We start from the raw sequence: 15,229 nt of genomic DNA on the forward strand, positions 1-15,229 counted from the left end.
TTTTCAATTTTCATTTGATTTATTGTAAAATTTAAAGCATACATTCTTGACGTAATATGTATTTCACTTCATCATCTTAGAGTTTGTTCGGAACAATCTCCATGTCAATTATGAAAATATAGTTCAGCACTTTTCAATTTTAAAAATAAAGTTTACAGTATGTCTGAAGACCAACATATTTTCCTACTCAATGCAAATCCAGGTCCTTGTGATTTGGCTTCAGACCTCTAGGCCTACTACTATAAACAGTACAATAAAAATAAAACATTCCAAATATAATGCCACGAGGAAATTAAGACTACTCTGAATTCAGGAGATGAATTACAAGTCCTAAAACAGAACCATATTAGCACCACTACAAAAACTCACATACCTGTAACTTGATAATTGCCTTCTCAGCAGTAATCTGTTTCTCTGATTTTAACAATGAACAACTCTATACTTTTAAACTTTCATCAAAACAGAATCAGTCCAGGAAAAAAAAACAACCAACCAACGTGCTTGCTATGTGACTACCTCATCAAAAGTCCAACACTTACTCTATCCATGTCCCAAACTATAAGATCTCCAATGGCAACTTCTTCCTCCCATCTTTACCACAGACAATACCCTAAACGGCAGCAAAGATCACAATTTAATGTAGAACCCCCGCCCCCATCTTTTTATCATGGCATTAGGACGACAGGCATGTGCTCAAAGGCTACTTTAACAATTACAACAACAAGAATAAATAATGGTACACAAGTTTGATAAAAAACCATTGAATATTTTTCCAGCAGACAGTGATGTACCTTTGTATGGTAACCCCCTGTATAAAGAGGTAACCATTATTCCCAGATAAGAAGAATGAAAGTCACCTTTTGCACATCACCCTCTACTTTCGTCTTTGACAAGGCCTTCACAGAAGTAAGGGCCCCAGAGACTCCCAAATACCTAAATCGTAACCTCATCATTGGAAAGAATGCAGACAAAAGTCAAACCTTCTTGCTACTCTCTAAAAAGTTATCTATGTCACTGATCATGCTTGAAGTCTGCAGAAGTGCTTGTCTTACAGACAAAAAGCCTTGCTTGATTTCATCCGTTTTAGAAGAATGAGTCGACCCATGAGATTGTCTGTGGAAGTTGGACTGTGTCCCATGTGGTAATTTCTGATCACGAAACTGACTGTCATTCAAAGGCAAAGCACTGTTTCTGTACCCAGGCATAAAGGCTTCATTTCCTTTAGATCGAGGTTGAAACAAAGAAGCTGTTGGAGTCTGCGCTGACAAGCGAGGAGAAATATTCTTTCTCTCTGAAGCTGGTATGTGTGCAGAGATCTCCGCCAGTTCTGTCCCTTGTTGGCCTACTTGTTCACACAGCTGTGTTTGTTCCAGAATGTCTATATGATGGTTAAGAGAAAAACATATTATTAAGGGGAAGTCATTTTGTTAATTTCTATTCTTTCTCGTTCTACATTCTCCCTGGTTAGATCAAAGGCGTATTCGTCACTGTAATCCTTTCATTCCCAAGTGAAACTAAATTTCATGCATTTTCAGTGCTTTCACCAGCTGAAGCTGAAAAGTAAGGAAAATTCTGAGGGGGGACAGGGGTAGGCCCCCCATCAGGGTCTAGGAACAGCGTCTCGGTGGGGGTTCAGGGGGCGAAGCCCCCAAAGAAATTCAAATTTAGTGCTTTTAGAGGGTTGAAAATGGCATTTGGGAGCCTGTTTGAAGAGATTGCCAACAAACCATAACATTTATTTTTTCACCAACATTTTGTCTTGTTTGATTTCTTCACCAAACCAAGATCTTCATAAAATATTTCCATTGATGGCAATGTTTAAAAGCAGGTTCCCCTTCCATTGCTACTATAATTCAATTAAATCATTCGCTACGCCGAGCCGTGGGGGTGCGGCGCAGCTAAAGTGCCGTCAGTACGCTAAGCCGCCCCCGGCGGCTCGAGAACCGATCTTCAATTTTAGCTTAGTTTCTATTCCAATCCACATATCCATGTTAAAATAAAGGTCATAATATAATGTTGACTTCTGGGTCAAGCATTTCCACTGAAAATCGGAAAATTAGGTTCAGTTTTGAAACGCGATTTCGTAGTTTATTCGACTTTGTTTTATCGCGATGCCAAAATTATAGCCCGGACACCAGTCTTAGTACTTTTACACAACAAAATCTATCATTATTTAGCCTACTAAAGAAATGTAGGACTCTTTTTTATAACATTGATTCGATTGGACTCATATTGCCAATGCACTGTTATTGAGAAATAAATATTTTTGAGTGCTAGATTTAGGTCTAGATTCTAGATCTAAATTGTCAAAATATTTTTATTCCCCAAAATCACTACTTTTTAATGAAATTACACAAAAAGTGCCACTCAAGACATGTATAGGTTTATTCCAAATGCAATTCTGAATAATTCCATATAAGATACGAGTGGGGGTTTTCAGTTTGTGATCGTTTTTCAAGATTATGAAAATTTATTTATTTTTGAATATCGGATGTTATGTTCAAAATGTACAAATATTATGGAATGTACGTAAATAACTGCAAACTTTTCAATATTTTCCAGTTCTATATTCATTTACGGTTATTTTGATGTATCATTTGATTATGTGCAAACATATTTTTTGAGTAGGTACCAGAAACTAAATTTTCAAAGTAGTTGTATGCCAAATTTATCAGTTCCATTTGAAAGGCCTATATCCACTGAGCATTTTGGTACCATTCTTTAACCTCTCAGTCATTTTTTAAGAAAATGGTAGTTGTTTATAATTTGATCAAATTTGTTAAAGTCAGTCACTGGCTGCAACCCCATGTTTGACAGACAATTAAAGAGTACCAAGAGCACTAAACATCTCCACATTAACAAAGTACAATTACTATAACAAATATATGGAGCCTAATTTTTTTCAAGACTGTGAGATCATTACAAATCAGTACTTTATCGCCTCAAACACGATGATCTGTCGTTATTTCGACAAAAACACTGAGCGTTGATCCCGCCGGTGCCGCCCCGGGCCCCGCAGCGAGCGAGTCGGCTCTATACTGTAGTGTACCCCGCGTGCCGGGTCACATGCTTTCTGAGTCTCGCGGAAGGATTGATGATAAATAATTCCAAGCTGATTACTTTATTCTAATAGAAAATAAGCTGATCTTTTATTAGTTACAATTTTTAAGCCGGTATTTTACATATTATGGGTAAAAAGAGACCTTTTAACATTTTGACAGTATTTTTAAAAGCTTTCTATTTAGATGCCAACGGCAAAACACATACCACAGGAAAGCCCGTTTAAAGCTCTACAGTTCTCCGCCAATGAAAAGACGGTATTTAATCATTCCTCGTTCCGCGAAGCATTTGAATGCAGCCGTGTCAATTTTTCAACCGGCCGACCACGCATTCCGACCGCGAGGGGCTTCGCTTTCGTCAGCGATTCTCCAGCTCCTACTAATCGGACATAAAAACAACTTACACCATTGTAATGAGGAAAAGCTGAACTTTTAGAAGGTGTACGGTACTTGGTGTTTTATAGCGAAAGAGCAAAGAAACAGCGATCTGAATTACCCCGATTTCACCGATACCACGCGGTCGGAAGGCCGCGAGTGTTTACGCTACCTATTTTGAGTTTCACCAAAGATTATTAATTTTTTATTTTCAAATCTTCTCCGCATCCAATCAAAATTGTGTTGCATAATCGTCTCTTACAGGAACCAAAGTTGAAAAATACATAAATAAACATTACAGATGTATTCTACAAACCATACTGAAAATTTTGGTATATAATATGTTGACATTTATTTGAATTTGTGGCCCCAAAGACCTTTAACTGCCCACTAGTCATCATTTCATTCGCCCTCCCGAAAAAAAATTCGTCCACAAGCCGAAAATAATACGTAGCAAATGAATTAATTTGATATCGCAACATTGATAGAAGGCAAATCTGGGAATAATGAATAGATATGTACCTTCACAATACAGTTACCCGGCGTATACTTAACTTTCACGTCTGAATGTCGCATGTCACAACCTCGGAACACTACTTCGAATTATTCTTGATTTTAGTAGTTTTAGGCTGGTTTTAGCATAAATTTCTTTCATCGCGAACTTTATCGCGTTCCCGAGCCGTAGAATCTTTGTGTTGATCATTTCTCTAGATCTAGACAAATTTGTAAAAAAGTTTCTTTCTGACAGTAATTTTCTGTCTAAGATCACAAGTCAATTTACTTGATCAAAGCGCAGATTTTCCAGCCGCGGCAACCATTTGAAGATAGACAGACGGAATGAGTGAATGATAGAAAGGAGGAAATTGGCACAAAAAGTTTGCCAGATTTTGATCAATCCACAGGTAAAAATGTACTGCCGACCAACCCGCAATGAATGCATGGGGCATAGCGGAATAATGTACGATTGCAGGAAATGCGCAATCTGGCAGGTTTCTATAACATTAACTTATTGCCAGGAGAATTACCGTAAATATCCGTAACTTATACTAGTACTAGATGATATGAAGGCGAGTACGGATCTTTTGCTGCGGAATTTCAGTAGTCCTACCCTGTTGCAGCTTTTTACGGAGGGAGTTGGTAATGATGGAGGAACAAATACGGAACTGGCAGAGAGTACGGATTTCCATAAAAATACGGAAGAGAGGAAGCACTGATCTAGTTAACCGTCTCATTATCTCATTTGTGTCCCTCATCTTTCTGACTGCCATAACTGAGAGTAGATGGTGAACACCATATAGAAGCAGTGCATCCATTCAATAGAGAATCATTAGAATACAACACATTGTCACGTAAACTGTCACAACTGGTACATCTATTGTCTGTATTCTAATTTTTAAACAACTTTTATCAACTTGAAATGTTTGATCAATTGTTTAGCCCACTGACTGTTCATTAAACAGTAATTTACTAATAGTAGTACTGACTGTGCAAAACTTATCATGAGAAGGCAGCTTGGCAAAGGATACAATTGAAGCAAAATATTTTTTTCAGCTCCAGTTCTGCAGCTCTGAAATGAAAAAAAAAAAAGGATGAAAATAGATCGAATAGCACTTTTGAATAATAAATTTAATATGAACTGCAGTGACTAACAATCGGTTGTTTTTTTTAGTCTGTGCTTCATTGTGTATTATACTACATTCAAAAGACCTGTACATTATTTTATTACCTGTATTTGTTTTATAATCCATGCCATTGTAAACCAAATGTATCTGAGAAGAAAAAAACAAGTGGATTATACCACATTCAAAAGACCTATACATTATTCTACGTCTGCTTTATGCAAGCCGTAGTAAACCAAATTTATCAGAGAACATCATAAAAAAAGTGGTAAATTAAATTTTTTTTCCTTTTTATCTGGGTAGGTTACATGAGTCACTCACCTCTGCATCACAGTTGGCAAGTGCTGTTTTTGGTAGAACTCTTGCCTCTCCATTGGCGACGCATTCACCCACGACGCCCATTCCTTCGCCGCCTGAACATACCTGAGGGAAGAAGGAAGAGATTACAACACAACTGCGAATATGATATGACCTTAGCTATTTTTGGTAAGTGTTTTACGGCACTCGCAACTGCATAAGGTCATATGAGTGCGGGGGACTAAACATTTTCAGTAGCCAGGAAATTTTGAATTTTGCCCGGGTGGGAGCTGAAGCCTACTCTTATTGATTTTTCACCACCAAGGAATCTTTAACGTGCGCAACTTGCACAACGGGACCTCTGAGATTTTTCCTCTTTCGCCCTTGTCAGAGAAGGCTAGGTATAGATCCTTCCTACTATACGATCAGGGGTGTGGCTGAAAGACAGCAGTAAGAAGGGGCCAAGGAGTAGCAGTAGAAAGTCTGCAGAAAGAGTCAGGAGCCCAGAGGAGGGGGCAAATGAGGTGAGGGGGGTGGGGGCAGAAAGTGAAGATGAAAGCAGACAACAAGACATTGTTAGAGAGTAGGAAATGAGTTGAAAGAAGACAATTTTAGAGAAGAAAAATTTCTGTCGCTATCCGGACTCGAACTCCAGACCTATTAAATGAGAAGCGAACACCTTAACCTCTAGGCCATGAGAGCCCCCCATTATTTCTACACAGCTTCCTTCAAAACTGACATGTTTTAACTCTGCTTGTTCCTTTCAAGACGCAATGACAATAAATGATTGTGAGGCAGCGTGGTGAAATCAGGCGTTCATCAAAATAATGAAAGTGAAAAAACTAGCATTTTTCGGCAGGTTTTGGAATTTTTGTGGAATTCTTTTTTTTTTTAGGGGGGGGGGGGGTCAACACCTTTCAAGGACAGATTTCAGTGTGGATTTTATTGAAAAAAAAGTTGATTAAAGGCATAAAAGATGCCACTTTTCAGTTTCCTCTCAAACTAAGGAAAATAAGGCAACTTTGGCGGCCATTTTCTAGCTAATTTTTGCCTCTGAAACCAGGCGACCCGCACCTCCTTCAATAGCCAATATCTTGGCTTGTACAAAAAATAAATGGATATTTGTTCCATTATGGCAAATGGACAGGCTTTAAGATGATACAAATTATTTCATGTGCCCCAAAATCATAGCTGCCACTTTCCCGCTAAATAGCGGAAACTCCGCTACATCTAGCTTTTCCCGCTACTTTCCTCCTTCCTCCGCTGGACCGCTCTCGGTCGCAAATTGTGATGCTTTTTTACACGCGAAAAACGCCGAACCGGAAGAGAAACGAAAACGCAGCTTGCGCATGTCCGCCCGTAGCTTTCTACTTCCGTTCTTCTAGGCCTAGCGCTAGTTTCACTTTGTTTATTGTGGAGCAACACACTACAGTGTCGATCGGGCATCGGGACGTTGACGCGCCGAGTTGTCATTGAAAACAGAGGAAATTCGAGAGAAATTGATGCTGAATGCAAAAATAAAAGGAGCTGGAATGAGAAAGAAGCTGCCGGTGTGCGACTTGAAAAGTTCATGAGAAAATTGAACAAACCGCTGGCTGCACTTTGCGTTTGGTGCGATAAAGAAATCGCGGCCCGCGCCACTCCTGTACAATTGCGGTCCCGTTTGTTTACATGATGGCTATTGTGGCTGTTGAAGTGAATCTAGATCTAGATAATCTATCTCTAGATATAATCTAGATTTACGCATATTTAGATATCTAGATTCTAGATCTAGATTAGATAGCCTAGGCTATTATTTTAATTCAGTTTAGATTTACACACTACAGGGGCACTATTAATTTAAGTGCAAACGGGACCGCAATTGTACAGGAGTGCTCAGTACAGCGGCAAAGGTGTTGCCTCCTTGATCCCATACTGCGCGCGCTCTACATCGATGTACAAGTTTAAAGTGAAAGAAATCTTTTTATAAGACACCAGCTGGCAACAAACACTGGATTTTTAGTCAACAAGTCCAAACTGTGTCAAATTGACTCAAATGCTTGTTAGTCAACTTAGTGCTTTTGTTGTTGTTGGGTTTTTTGGGGTTTTTCTTTTCAAATACATTTTAATTCAGTTGCCTAAGGTTAACAAATATGACAGTTTTCCCTTCCAAAACCATAGGCTAGATTTTCCAGTACATGTATATATTGCCTCTGGATCTCACTGGTTTTACTCCGGCCTTCGGAGAGAGCGCATCCGCCTTCGCATGAATTTCCTCCTTTTTTGAAATTCCTGAGTGGCAGCTATGCAAAATAGACGAGTGCCTGATTTCACAGCGTCGGGACACAATTTAATAGTATTTGTATAGTGCATATCCCCGCTTAGCAACAAGCTCTACTATGCACTTTACAATCTTCATAATTACCCCAACAAACCCTAGAACACTCAGAGACATTCTCAGTTTCCCAGGAAGCATACAGTGCTAGCAGTCAATTAAACACTCAGATTCTAACAAAACCGACAAGAACTTTCGCTGTCTATAGACAGGAAACCATTCCCACCTGCATGAAGTGAGGGAAACTAATGTAAAGTGCATCACCTAAGACACAACATTGGGCCCCTGACAGGGTTCGACCTCACAAGTTTTTGGTAGCGAGCCCAACACCTGCAACTCAAAATGAAAGTTTTCTAAAAAATCATTCAGGCTTGGAACTTGTTGGGTTTTGCTGCTTGTGTGACACAGGCATGTCATTCTACCGTGCCCCCCCCCCCCCACCACACACACACAGAGTATAGTATGGTGATGTGACAACTAATTTCATGCCAAGTCATGATTATTGACTCAAGCCTTGCCGCAGCATTGCTAACAAAAGTCTGTAAATAAATTGTCACAGCACCACGCCACAAGTAGTTCATCTGTCTGAAGCTATTGGTCTATCATACTAGAAACTAAATATAACCAAATCCAACACATCAAGACACAAACAACAAAAGGGCATCAACAATGAGACTTTTACAAGGAGACCTTGTTCATTATCTTTGATAAGACCTTGTAATAAGCCTCATCAAAAATTTTGTAAAAGTTTCCTCCACAATCAGCAGACAGACAGACATTCAGACAGACAGACAGACAGACAGACAGACAGACAGACAGACAGACAGACAGACAGACAGACAGACAGAGAAAGTATGAGAATGGAAGAAAGATGGCATGAGAAAGAGTAAGAGAGAAAGAGGGAGAGAAAGAAAAAGAGTGAGAGAGAGAGAGAGAGAGAGAGAGAGAGAGCGAGAGCGAGAGAGAGCGAGCGAGAGCGAGAGCGAGAGAGAGAGAGAGAAAGTGAGAGAGAGAGAGAAAGAGAGAGAGAGAGAGAAAGAGAAAGAAATCTATTTACTTTCTGTATGGTCCTGGGCTGCCAATATCCACTGTAACATACTGTCCAGAAGGAAGCATCAGTCGTCCACTTGTGTAACTAAATGGCAGACCAGATGTGTTTTGTACAAGAAAAGGCTGCCAACAGAAAAAAATGAAACCAACATTTTACCTTTTTGAGTTTGAGTTCAGAGAAGCACTTTATTTTAAAAAATAGCAGCCATGTAGTGCACAGAAAAAGCAAGGCAGACAGGCAGAAACAAAAGAAGTAGGGCCTACTGCGCCAGTGGTGCCCTCCAGCCATCCACTTTTTCATCTTGGGAGTTTTAGTTTGAGTAAAAAGAAGCACATCAGTTTGACAACCGTCATGTTGTGCCAGGAAAGAGAAAGATAAAAACGAACATCAGAGAAAAACAATTCGAGAGTGGTGACCTCCTCGCTCTTATTAGACAACACGTAACTTAGGAAAAATACCAAACCTCACAGCAACAAAAAAAATGTTATCATTTTCAGTATTAAGAAGTACAAAAATAGTTTAAAATAAATAAATAATACTTTACTGTTCCCACAACAAGCAATACATCTTGACCAGAAAATATTTAAAGACAGACTTTCTCTCTTTCTTACCTTCCCTATCCCTCCCTTTCCCCATCACTTGTTCCCTCTTGCACTCTCTCCCTTTCCTCTCTTTCTCTCTCTCCACCTCTCTAAAAAGAAAGCCTTTCAAAATCCATAAGACATATTATCCTCAAAGATCACCTGAGGGTCTTTGCTATGTTTTGAGCACTCCTCCAAACGTCGGGAAAAGTTGCACTGTAGATCCAAAGCCACCCTGTCGTCGAACACGATGCGCACTCTTCCGCTTGTGAAGGCAGAAAACTTCCCCAGTCCTTCAACCTGACACTCCTCCAACAGTGAAGACGACAGAGGCTCCACTACAGCCACCACCTCCTTCTGTCAGCACAGATGAATAAAATAAAAAGTGAACTCATGGATTTCAATTGTGCTGCACTTTCTTTGGTCAATAAACCCTGTACTGATATTATATGGGACTTAATTATGGCAAGCAAAATGTCTAAAGAAGAGATGCTTTCAAACACACAAAAATTTATGTCCCCCTCCCACTCCAGAAAAATGGCAGTTGGGCAATTAGAAATCCCAAAGGGTATTTTTTCAGTGGCAGTAGCAGCTTTAACAACAATTAAATCTAAACAAGGCTTTCAAATAAAGCTCATGAAATTCAGCCTGTCTCATTCTAGTTCACATTGTCTCTTTTTTATTTTTTTATATTAAAGAAATAATATTCTTCATGAAATTTAACGCAAAGGAATAAAATAAACACCTTTCCCCTTCCAAACCCACACATTTTTACATACACAAAAACACATTCAAGTACAGGTACTCTAATAAAAAAAGATGTCTTCAAAGAAAAACTCCAAACTTACCTTCCAACAAGGAACTTCTTCCTTCAGACCTCTTTTATCCCACTGTATTGACATGATCACGAACCTGGGATGAGAATGAAAAAAAATTTAATTCATGCAAATATTCGAAGAAATGTGAAGATCTATAAAAATAAGAATAATAAAATACGCCCACTCTTGTACAATATAGTTCTAGGCCCTTTATACATACACATACACTCTTTAGTTCAGCACATACAAACACAAGCAGACATTCACACTATCACAGGATCAAAGACTCCTTTTTTAGAGTTTTGACTTCAAAGACATTATGATTTGTTTGTGTGCAATAACCACTGACTGAATAAATTAATTTGTGAGCAATAATCACTGACTGAATACATTCTGATACATTTTGTTCACAGTATCAGAATTTGCATGTACCATGAGGCCTCAAAGGAAATATATGACCCTATCCCAAACTCAAAGTACATTCGATGATTATAAAAAACCCATAGAAGTCTCCACAATTTGAACACAAAAATGTGGTCATTAAGTAACATGTTCATCTTGTTGCTATCACGATTGCAACAGACCTCCTCAAATCTTTTACATCATTGTATAAACGAGAAAAGGAAGGAACTCATTTTGAGATGTATAAATATAGACATACAGAGAGAATAATTACCTCTCATTTGGTATGTGACATGTCAAAGAAGCATAAATTTGGAAAGACTTATGATATTCTTTTAAATGGTAAAAAGAGCTGTGATCAAGAAGCCTACCGCGGTCAAAACATTGCCAAGACATTTGATTTTGCTTGCCCAGACATTTAGTTTGTTTGTATTATTTGTATAAGTAAGACTTTTATGGCACTTGCAACACAAATAGGAGAAGGATCATAAGAGTGTCAAAGGATTAGAGGTGCTGTTACATGAGAGTAACATATACAGAAAAGGGGGAGATGGATAATAGAGGAAAGTGGAACAAACCACACCCAAGCCTCCACCAGCCACCCACACGCATTGAGTTCACAGACAGGACTGACACAGTAACAGTGAAGACCACACAACTCACCTATGTGCCGTCTTGATGAGCTTTGCCACTGAGTAACTTCCCTTTCGTCGCTCTGGCGGTAACGACTTCAGAGAGTATGTTCTCTCCTCAAGCTGGAACAAAAAAACAGAAAACAAAAGAAAAAAAATGTTAACCAGTAAAACAAATGTACTGTCTAGTTTTCCATCAAATAACTATCAACACATTACATAGACTCTATATACTAACATCTGTGGTGCAGCCGTTAGGCACTTCGCCATAGCAAGCAGGTGACTCAAGTTCGATTCCCAAGTTAGGATAGTTTTCATTATCTGAATCTTTTTCCCCTAGGATGTTGTATCCCTCTCAGCACTGGTTGGTCTTAATAGGCAGGGTCGAAGCCCATCTCCTAAATTATTTAGATAGTGTCAAATGGGGTGTAAAAAATACTGACTTTAAAAAAGAAATCTATAGCCAAATCTAATATAATGAAGTTCTTTATTGAGTCACTGTTGTAGGTGGCTAATCCTAAGCAAAGGACGAGGTACCACCTGAGACATCAAATGCATTTAAAAACTTAACGCAGCAAAGAACAGATATGCAATGGCATGAAGATCATTTAGCCCTGACTACAAGTTCTTTTCAAAGTATCGGTCAAAAGTTACGCAATGAAAAAACATCTAGAAAAAGAGTACTGGGGCAGGGTGAGGGAGCAAGAGAGAAAGGATGAGATAAAACACTGAAATAATATTCACTGACCTGATCTCCAACTAAAACGTAGTGAACAAAAAAGTGAGCCTGCACGCCTTGGGATACCAAAATACTCCCATCTCCAGGGTGGACTTCAATCACTTTCATTTCTTCTCGGTGAATGAGCCTGGAGTCACAAAAATCAGAAATTGGTGGGAAGGTGAGGCAAGGGATAAAAACTGTACATTGTAAGTGCAGAAGCCCATCAACATAATCATTGTTTAGAGTATGATTCAAGGACAGAATCAAAAGAATGAGAGAAAAGAAAAACGACGTAATTTTGATGCATAGTACTCCAACTTCTTTGTAATACCACAAGGGCACTGGACTGAGAGAAACTTGAAACAAATCTCAAATTTTAACCATAAATAACATTCAAATGTTGGCAAAGTCCATCACTCAACCGCTCAGCAGAGGCCAGCATTTTCAGTTAAATTAATATTAAGATCCAGTTTTAATACAGTGGAATCCACTTATAACGAGTCCTGAAATAACAAGAAGTCTGTTGTAAAGACATTATTCTAAAACCCCGTTTTTTCCCTTCTTTATCTTTGTAAATAAAATACTGCTATAGCACAATCAGACAAACACGCAAGTCGGTTATAGCGGATTACTGCTGTTGCTGTGCACAGTGAATAGGCCATTTATTCATGCAACACCTCGCCAGTTGTTGGTGATCTAGCGAAACAAAGAATGGGAGAGCCCACGTGTGCCAACAATGAAGGCGGAGCGAATGAGTAGGGAGGATGTGGTATGCACAGACAAGCAGAACGCATCGCATGATAGGCCAGCCTAGTCTAGATTATTTAGGTCTACCACGCCTCTCACTTCACCGATGCGGGGATGGAGAGGTCACAATGATATGACTGTGATGGAGGGAGCAAATGTGTGACGGGAGCAAATGTGTGACGTGCGCAAGCAGACGGAACGCACCACAGGTTGTGGTGGAGTGGGGGACGACACAGAGGGCGAGTTAGCCTACAGAACTTTTTTCCTGACCGCCGACGCTGAGCTGTCACATCGCTAGAGAAAGAAACCTTATTCGATTTTTGATCAAGTAAGACTTTAAAGGTCATGTTGAGCCAAATCATCATCACGGGAGATTACAAAAAGAAACGAACAGAAAACCAGACACATAGATTAGGCCTATTGTACTATTTCCCTTGAATTAATTACTGGATCCCTTATAACGAGAATCCTGCTATAACGGATGTTTCGCACCGGTCCCCTCCCTCTCGTTATAACAGTATTCCACTGTACACCGTTAACATAAATACCTGTAGACTATTCCCTCAGAGATGATGATTTTCAATCTCCCGTGATGAAACTCTCCGACAGATGAGCTCCCTTGACCGTTAACCTCTTCAGGTTCATGAACCGGTTCCCTCTTATGTTCATGTTGGAAAGGACATGTCAGAGAAATCGGGGCTGGCACGGTGGTTATGTGGCAGTTTTTCTTGTTCAGCTTTACAGAGGAAGCAGTAGACTGAAAATGCTGCAAGCTGGGATGGGCAGGAATTTCCTCACCTGAAACACAAATCTTGACTGTAAAACTGACTGCAAATATCTCGTGTCCACACTGACCCAATTTGATTAATTTCAGAGGCTGGTTGCTTCAACCCTGCTAATAAGGGCAAACCTAAACTAAGTGGGATATAGTATCCCAGCAGAAAGGAAAGACAGAGATACTGAATAAAATAAACTTCCGCACTCAGGAATTGGAATCCCCATCTTTTGTGTGAGATGGCAAAGATTCTTACCATTAATCAACACAGACACCTGTTAAGATTAAAGGGACTGAGAAGAACACTAGCAGAATAAAGACAGAGGGAATCTTTTAAAGTCACTACACAATAAAGGAAAACCTGCCACATTTGTTTAAAAAACAACTACAGTAGAACATGACTTTAGCGACACCCACTACAGCAGGACCACCCCTACAGCGTGACATTACCGGAATCCTCTACCCTTCTCCCTCCGAGACCTAACATAGACAACACACTCTATGGAACATTACAGCAACTGCAGCAGACCTGCACTTATCACTACATGGCATTGGACAGAAGGGCGAGAGCCCAGCTGTTGCTGGATCGATAACAACAACAACCGGAATCCTCCTTTTTTTCATATGAAAACTCAATTACTTATGCTTGAATTTAGCGGGGCAAGGAAATCCCGAACTCAGATACAGCGGGAGAGATCGAGTGAGCTCTAGCTGGGGGGAAGGGGGTTGGGGGCTGTATACGGGCTCCAGTCAGGCAGTCAGTGGTGTGGCGTTGTGATTGGCTAGTCCAGTGATGAGTGAGGTGAAGAGAGATGGTGCGGAGAGATGCGTTACATCAACCACTCCAAAAGTGATGTGTCATAGCCTAGATGCGTGGTACAAGAGCGTATAGGCCATAGCCCTGGCTAAGCCAAAAAGTAAAAGAAGAGGAGAGGGCGTAGTGTGTGATTCCTGATTCATTGAAATGCGATTGTTGATGCTCAGACTCAGGCATATGCACGCATTCACTTCACCAGTTCTACAGTAGGCCTACCGGTACAATAGACAGCACAAGCAACAAGACCGAGGAAAAGATGGCTTCCAACAAAGACAAAAGGAAATGCTTCTCACTCGAATTGAAGGCCGATATAATCAACGAAGTTGACAAGAAAAGGAAGACTAATCAAAAGCACAATTTTTACTGATATGGAAGGGAAGTAATCATGTGGATTTCTATACTTTTTTGGGTAATTCCCTTTTGATTTCTGGAACTCGCATACAGAGGGACTTTTCTTCTGGAACCTGAACCAAAAGTCCTGCTATAGCCGTGTTCTACTGTATTGTCAAACTGGATTAGGAACTTACAAAAGAACAAGAAAAGTTATTGTCTGAAACAGCTGTCCATTGTCAAAGAGAAAAGTGTCCATCTCACACAGCGTAATTACATTTTTTTTTTATACGAAGGGGAGGAGATGGGAAGTGGAGGCCGTTTGTACAGGTGATGGTTTTCTACAGGTGGCCGTTGGAGAAGGTTCAACAGTATTTCCATAATTTGAACACTTGTCATAATGATGAATTGTTTCTTTTTCTGGTACATGTCTATGTGTGCCAGACAGTGAGACTGAAGAAATAGAGAGACAGAGAGAGAAAGAAAGAGAGAGAGAGAGAGAGAGAGAGAGACAAAGCGAATTAAAATGTTATTCTTTCTATAGAGAATGAATGTTTTATTCTGCCTGTAGCCATTCAAGTTTTTGTTTTATTGTGACCGTTAGTGAGTTTTTATTGCATTCTACATTTTTGTTTTGGTTCAGTGCATGATTAATTTTCTCATAGAAATGTTTGATACATATATATATATA

At 39.6% G+C, this 15,229-nt stretch overlaps 1 protein-coding gene across 1 annotated transcript in view; it reads right to left on the reverse strand.

Annotated features, from left to right (window-relative positions):
- Positions 1 to 15,229, reverse strand: part of LOC101848530 (uncharacterized protein C5orf34 homolog) — a 25,801-nt gene continuing 10,572 nt past the window's right edge. The window contains exons 4-12 of the mRNA XM_005100174.3: positions 13,165 to 13,414; positions 11,897 to 12,014; positions 11,180 to 11,271; positions 10,145 to 10,208; positions 9,459 to 9,653; positions 8,722 to 8,837; positions 5,375 to 5,476; positions 4,961 to 5,001; positions 1 to 1,378 (exon numbers count right to left, since the gene is read on the reverse strand). Of these exons, the coding sequence (XP_005100231.2) occupies positions 975 to 1,378; positions 4,961 to 5,001; positions 5,375 to 5,476; positions 8,722 to 8,837; positions 9,459 to 9,653; positions 10,145 to 10,208; positions 11,180 to 11,271; positions 11,897 to 12,014; positions 13,165 to 13,414 (1,382 nt within the window). The 3' untranslated portion in view covers positions 1 to 974. The remainder of the gene's footprint in view (positions 1,379 to 4,960; positions 5,002 to 5,374; positions 5,477 to 8,721; positions 8,838 to 9,458; positions 9,654 to 10,144; positions 10,209 to 11,179; positions 11,272 to 11,896; positions 12,015 to 13,164; positions 13,415 to 15,229) is intronic.

Source organism: Aplysia californica, unplaced genomic scaffold (assembly GCF_000002075.1).
Source record: "Aplysia californica isolate F4 #8 unplaced genomic scaffold, AplCal3.0 scaffold00238, whole genome shotgun sequence".
NCBI classification, from domain to species: Eukaryota; Metazoa; Mollusca; class Gastropoda; order Aplysiida; family Aplysiidae; genus Aplysia; species Aplysia californica.